Here is a 7,240-nt window from a genome sequence, read left to right as displayed (position 1 = left end):
TGTAGTATTAATCAGGGTTCCAAGTTCCAAGTTACAGTGATGGTGAGCTATAGCATATTTTCCCTAGGAAAGAAAGTTACACACAATTGCTTCTCTCAACTCAGGAGTATAAATGAGTAGCTGGTTTATGCCTGAGGGTGGCAAAGGCTCCCAAATGTGACAAATTTTACCAGCCATTTTGAGCTCCTAGTGCAGGGTTCTGCCGTGGTTTTTTCTTGTATGGGTCATGAGCGATGGGGGTTCGGGGGCGAAGCCCCGTGAAAAATTTTTGGGGGCGTGGTTTTTACGGATAAATTTTGACTCCATTTTTCACATTTATTTCAAAAATCCAAACGCTTATCGACATGCTTTATTTTACCGAAAGTCTGCGATTCTTCTTTAGAGCCCACAGTTTCGCAGCATCTTTCACGGGAAAATTTTCCAAAGAAGGACCGTTTACGGCAATTCTTAGCAGTGCGTCCAGGGTTCTTTCGCTCATTCGATTTCGTATATCCGTTTTTATCAAGTTTAGTTGAGAGAAAGTGCGCTCAACACTGGCTGTGTGCATCGGAATAACTCTGCAAATGCATGCTATTGATGAAAGCTTGGGAAACATTCTTTTGGTTGATAAGTCACCGCATAGATCGTCCAGAACTTCTTTGCAAGTGTATGACGCCGATTCTCTCCTATTTATCGCTAGACGCTCCTTGTAGCTTGACCATTCCTCAAGGCTTTCCTCAACAAATTCGTCTACGTCAGAAGGATGAAAATGAGTGAAGAGCTTTTCTATTTCACCGTTGCCGTACTCGGCAAACTCTTCTCCAGAATCAGGCAATGGCAACGCATCCGGATTGAAGACGGTAAAGGACGTCATTACTCCTTGATCTTCAAATCTTTTTTCGATGTTAGAGAGCAGGCTGGAGAGATAAGGTGTTTTGATGTTATTTGTGAAAGTCATTTCATTGTCATTCGGGTCACGTGTAATAACGATCCCCGATGACTTCAGTTTCTCCAAAAATTCCGGCAATTGGCGAAGATGCATACCGTCGACAGTTTTTAGTCGCTTAAGAGCCTCCTTCGTCAACAAAAGCGCTCCTGGAATACTGCTATAATCGCAGTGTTCATGTTGAAATATTTTTGAGAGGCGCGAAACGTGCGGCAAAGCATCGCACATTAAGAGCATGGTCGTTATAAACTTGTGCTTTGTTATCATTGCGTTAATGCCCAAAGCTCTAGCGTCGTGTCTCTCCTGCGCCTCTCGCTGGAGACTGACGCTGACAGATGCAAAGCAGGCTTTAAGACGGCTGACACTTCGCTCGATGCTCAGCCATCTTGTTGCGCAAGGTGCAACCATTTTTCCCTTTTCATGAAGCAGCGCCTGGATTGCTTCCAACCCTGCCGTCCTAACGGCACTATTGTCAAAGAAATCAAAAATTTGACGAAGAATATTGTCAAATGCTTTGACGTATGGCACTGCCTTTGATGCCTGAGTTGATGCAAGATTCAGTCGGTGTGCCGCACAGTGGACTCCAACAGCAGTAGGAACCGTGCGTTTTAGCCTAGCAACTACACCGTTTCTGCAACCAACCATTGTCGATGCACCGTCTGTTCCAATTCCTCTAAGTCTTCTACGGTCTACGCCCGAAACCTCAATAAACTCTTCGATGCGACGTGTAATAGTTTCTGCTCCTGCTCTAATGCAGCTATTCCCGCCTGCAGCAGCGCTCTCAACTTCGGGTTGCAATAAGTCCACTACTTTTAAGAAAGTGCATTTGAGTTCTCCTGTAGCATTATCAATGTAGCGACCGTGAATTGCCAGCTGCTCTTGCGTAGTGCAATCCGTCGTCTCGTCAAACATTAAAGCAAAATGCTCAGAATCTTTCAATTCGTCGAGAGATCTTTTTTCAAGGAGCTCAGATATGACGTAAAGCATCTCTTGTATCGATTTATGACTGGTGTAGATAGCATTTCTAGCTACTCTAATCTTGCTTTTAATTTCTACTCCCAACCACGAAGCCAGATCTAGGATCGGTTCAAAATTGGTAGTGTGAGCCAAACGCCGCTTAGCAATGAAATAGAGACAACCAATTGCTTGCTCGATTCCTTGAGCAGGAACAACAGGATGGATAGCAGACGCAACGTTTGGCTTGGAAGCGAGACGCTCCAACCTCACACACGTGATATGTGACTCGCATTCTTCGTGTCTAATTATACTTTCAAGCCGCAATCGCGTACAGGGCTTCTTTAGCCATGATTCGTGCTTGAATGGCCGAGCTCCAGAGCAGTGCTTCTGGCAAATATTACACGTCATACCCCTTGTAGAACGATCGTACTTAAGCCAGCTTCTCCCCGTCAGCCACTCAATTCGAAATCGGGACGATCGCTTCGAATTCGAACTCTTAGAAGTAGGATGACTCGAAGTAGACGCCGCTACTTGAATCGCATTCTCGGCGGCGTCGTCGTCGTCTATAAGCTCGCTGTCCGTGTCGTTATCGTCGTCGATAAGCTCACCGTCTTCGTCGTTATCGTCGTTGATAGGGTCGCCGCAGAACTGCGACGAGCCTTCGTCGTCGTTGGATTCTTGATCAGAGACCAAACGAACTTGGGAGATTTGAGGCTGTTTTTCGTCTTCACTTTCAGAAGAATCCGATTCCTCGATTCGAGATCGCTTTCGAAAGTATCGCAGGAGAGACATGAGTGAAAGAAGAAGCTCCGCAAAAATCACGTGAACAAGCAGGAGAGAATCACGTGATGTGGCAAAAGATTCCCGTACACGACCTCCATGAGAAATGTGTACGCTCTGCGACAGCCGCCTCGATTTAAATAAGGTAGCGTGCTCTCTGTACGCTTATGTGTTGCCTGTATGCTCGCGGCAATTTTATTCATATGGGTAAAAAAGCAGCTCATATGGGTTCAAAAATGGGGAGTATGGGTCGATTTGCCCCATACCGCCCCATGTGGGCAGAACCCTGCTAGTGGGACTTTGTGTGCCCACACTTCAGTTGGCATCACAGTCGATGCTCTTGCTAGTACCTTGCCACGCTCTAGGAGATTGCATAGCACGACCCATCGCTACTACGTAGTGCACATGAGCTCAGCCACCTGCACGGGTCGTGACTGTGTATAACGTCAGCTCCTTATCCATTTTCCATCCTGTGTGTGTTTGTTTGTTCGTTTGTGTGTGTGTGTGTGTGTGTGTGTGTGTGTGTGTGTGTGTGTGTGTGTGTGTGTGTGTGTGTGTGTGTGTGTGTGTGCGTGCGTGTTGTGAGCACACATGCATGCATACATGTGTACATGCTTTGTACATGTGTTGCATATCTTTTTGCTGTTCCATTGTTTTGAATTCAGTGTTTCAGAACAACTATTGATGTATTGAACTGCATTACAAATGTGACTTGCAGAAAATGTGATTGTTAATTAAGGGTGTGGAGAAGGTGGCATGTTTAACTAATAGATATCAATGTTTTTTGTTTATCTTAATACAATTTATTACAACAAGTAATTATTGTGAAATGTGATGAATTGGTAAGTGCATGAGGATGGTAGAGGAATTGGTGATGTGTCTTGTGTGTTAGTGTAGTGTGACATGAGAGTGACTGTTTAACTAACTAGCGTCTTTTCTCTTATATCACAGTTTGGGGTGAGTGTGTGACAGTTGAGTGTTGGTGTTGTGTTGTCTCACACTGTTTCTCATGTTTCTCTTGCTCTCATTTATTCCATCATTGACTGGATGAACATCATTAGGTGAGTACATGACTGTATGTGTGTGTAATAGTAAACAATGCATCTATTGAATGAATTAAAGTAATGTGTATTGAGAGTAGTGTTTGTTTCTATTGTTTGCAACATGTGTTCAGAGGTGTATTTGGCCTCTTGATTTAGGTGGTTCCCGGCCATGACAAGCTTAATTAAGTTGAGATGTGGCCTTGCCCATTCTCATTCTCACGTCCAGTCGTATACTCGTACCTAATTTTCCATATTGAATTTAGTGCATGAAGAACCGTAGAAATCCATTTAGAAGTCTCGCTGGAAATGGCCTTAAAACTTGCTCACCAGCATACCATAATTATACAGTGAATTTTTCAAATCAACGCAATTAATATTCATCTATCTCATCAGATATGTTTGCATCATTGTCATCGAATATGTCGTTGCTATGTGAGCCACCAACTTGTGTTGTGACAAATAATAACGACCAAGTCTAAAGTCGTGTGGATGGCAGAAGGTCTAAAACTTGGCAAAACTGACTTCTCTGAATGTTCACCTAAAGTTTGTTTCTATTGTTTTCTCCAAAAATCTGTCTTGTGTGTCATAACTGTGTGGACGACACTTCATTGCACAGTTACTAAGATACGGAACTAAAAATTTGTCTTTAATATTTTGAGACTGTGCACTCACAGCTGCCTTTGGCATCCAAACAACTGGACATGCCCATAAGTTGGGGCAGTTCTCTGGGCACACTTAGACCTGGCTTAAGTACATGTTTATGTGTATGTAAACTGTGATAATTACGTGATGACCTTCGTGAATGAACATTTGATGATGTTTTTGCATGAGACATTAGTATTATGTAGAATGTCAGTGACAGGCATAATAATTTAGTTTGTATGACAATCTATACACATTATAAAGCCATTGTGTGTGTGTGTGTGTGTGTGTGTGTGTGTGTGTGTGTGTGTGTGTGTGTGTGTGTGTCTGTGTCTGTGTGTGTGTCTGTGTCTGTGTCTGTTTGTTGCTAGTTTCCCAAAGACGGACGCAGCACCTTACGAGAGAGGACGCGTAGGCTGCCCAATGGCTGACCCTGCCATATACTGTAAACGCAATCTTAACCAATTCCCACTTACTACCGCAACCCAGTCAAATCTAACTCAATCAGAATCAATACTGATTCTTATACTACCCTAGCTCAGTCAAACACAATGCTGGTCCAATGACCAATCACAATCACCGACGTATATGTCCCATGTCGCTACGTCACACAACTCCCTCCTCTAGACAAGATTTGCCTCCAGCACATCTTTTACTCACGTAGTAGACATCGACGTCATCCCATGCGGCTGAGAAAATTAGCCTTGTTCTCCGTCCCTTGTACCATTTCAATCTTCATGTGGTAATTCTGTAAATATAGCGCCCAACGCATCACTCGATTGTTCAGAAATCTTGCTTGCTTGAGGTATGTTAGGGGCTGGTGATCTGTTTTGAAGGACAAATTGTCTTCCATACAAATATGTTCTTAACTTCTTCACACTCCAGACGATCGCCAAGCATTTTCTTTCAATCGTTGAGAAGCGTTTCTCCCTTTCAGTTAGCTTCTTGCTGATGTAGGTGACTGGAAACATCTTGCCCCCATGTTGCTGCATGAGCATAGCCCCGATGCCGATCTCAGAAGCATCTGTCTACAAGAAGAATGGCTTGCTATGATCAGGAAGGTGAAGAATTGGGTGACTTGTTATCGTAGTCTTCAATGTCGTGTAGTCCTTCTCCTGAGCCTCACTCCAGATTGCTTAGTTGGATTGTCCCTTTCTAGTAACATCAGTCAACGGTACAGCTATAGCTGCGTAATTTGGGACGAATTCACAGTAGTACACGGTCAGGCCAAGGAATGACCGCACATCCTTCTTAGTCAATGGCCTACTGGCATTTCTCACCTTTCGAAGGTTCTCTTCGAGTGGTGCACTTGTTCCACAACCGACTTGATGGCCGACAAAAGAAGATGTATCTGCCCCAATAACAGTCTTAGATGGTCTGACTGTAATTTGGCGTTAGCCAGTCGTCTCAACAGCTCTCGGAGCGTCGCCACATGACAATCCCACGTAGTTGTATGAACTAAAATGTCATCGACATAGTGCTGTATGTCTTCCATTCGTCTCAACAATTTTCTGATAGCTCTGGTCAGTGTTGTCCCTGAGTTCACCATGCCGAATGGCATCCGAAGAAACTCATACACCCCATCTGGTGTGGAAAACGCAGTTTTATGGATGTCACCAGGTGCCACAGGTACTTGCCAGTAACCCCTACTGAGGTTAATCTTTGTGAAGAAGCGGTCATTCCTGAGACTTTGGATGAGGTCCACAATCGGAGTCATGGGCTCCACGTCGCACACTGTCACCTTATTCAATTTTCGATAGTCAACACAGACTCGGTTAGTACCATTCTTCTTCCTCACGACAACGGCAGGCGACGAATATGGGGAATGAGATTCCCGTATTATCTTCAGCTGTAGCATTTTGCACTGATGTCTCTCTTGAGTGACTCTCTACTGCGATATGGCACCGCATATGGCTTGGTTCTGATTGGCTCAGTAGTAGTCAAACTTATCCAATGCTGGATAACGTCATTTTCCCCTGGTAGGTCGGTAGAGACCTGCTGGAACTTTGTCAATATGTTTCATACCTGACCCTTTTGTTCTTTGGTTAAGTTCTCCCCAATGGTGACATCCTCCCATGATTCATGAGCCTGGCAGGCACCGAGATCTAGTAGCTCGCTGTCGTCAATTGCATCGTCGGAACCACATGACTCGTCATCCTCAATGATGGCTGAGCAGACCCTTTCCAAACAGCACCATCTACCATCATCGGGTTTCTGTTGACAGCCTCGACCACCTCTCCGTCCTTGGCTCTCTCCTGATACTTCTTGAGCAAATTAATGTGGTAAGTTTTGCTCTTACCTCTGATGTTGATTCGATAATCGTTGACACCACGCTTCTCCTCGACTTGGTATGGACCCTTCCACTGCATTATCAGCTTGTTGCTGTCAGTAGGACGTAGCAGTAGCACCTTGTCCCCTACCTCAAGACTCCTTTCCTTGGCCTTGTGGTCATAGTAACACTTCTGTCTAACTTGAGCCTTACCTAGCTCTTCTCTTGCAATACGTAACGTCTCCTCAAGCCTCTCCCTCAACTCGAATAAGTATTGGTAGCTAGTCCTCACTTCTGGTGCATCATCCTCCGTAGTCCAAAGATGTCGCAGGATTCTCATGGGTCCTCGAACTGTTCTCCCGTAAAGTAGTTCAAACGGAGAAAAACTCGTTGACTCCTGGGACACCTCTCTGTACGTGAAAAGCAGTGGGTTGACGTACCTGTGCCACTGCCTTGGCTGCTCGCTACATAATCTTCTCAGCATCGTTTTGAGCGTCCCGTTAAATTTCTCCACCAAGCCATTGCACATTGGATGATACGGTGTTGTACTTAGTTGGTGTATACTCAGCAGTCTTGAGACCTCCTGCATGCACTCCGACACAAATTGAGTGCCCATTTTGCTAA

General features: G+C 44.7%; 1 protein-coding gene across 1 annotated transcript; it reads right to left on the bottom strand.

The window, feature by feature from the left end:
- Positions 1 to 248: 248 nt before the first annotated feature.
- On the bottom strand, positions 249 to 2,413 carry LOC134189011 (zinc finger protein 862-like). Its single transcript, XM_062657239.1, has one exon. The coding sequence runs from the start codon at positions 2,288 to 2,290 to the stop codon at positions 350 to 352; it is 1,941 nt and encodes a 646-aa protein (XP_062513223.1). The 5' UTR covers positions 2,291 to 2,413; the 3' UTR covers positions 249 to 349.
- Positions 2,414 to 7,240: the final 4,827 nt, after the last annotated feature.

Source organism: Corticium candelabrum, chromosome 13 (assembly GCF_963422355.1).
Source record: "Corticium candelabrum chromosome 13, ooCorCand1.1, whole genome shotgun sequence".
Classification (NCBI taxonomy): domain Eukaryota; kingdom Metazoa; phylum Porifera; class Homoscleromorpha; order Homosclerophorida; family Plakinidae; genus Corticium; species Corticium candelabrum.
The sequence above is the reverse complement of the archived record's forward strand: the minus strand, read 5'-3'. Positions and strand labels throughout refer to the sequence as shown.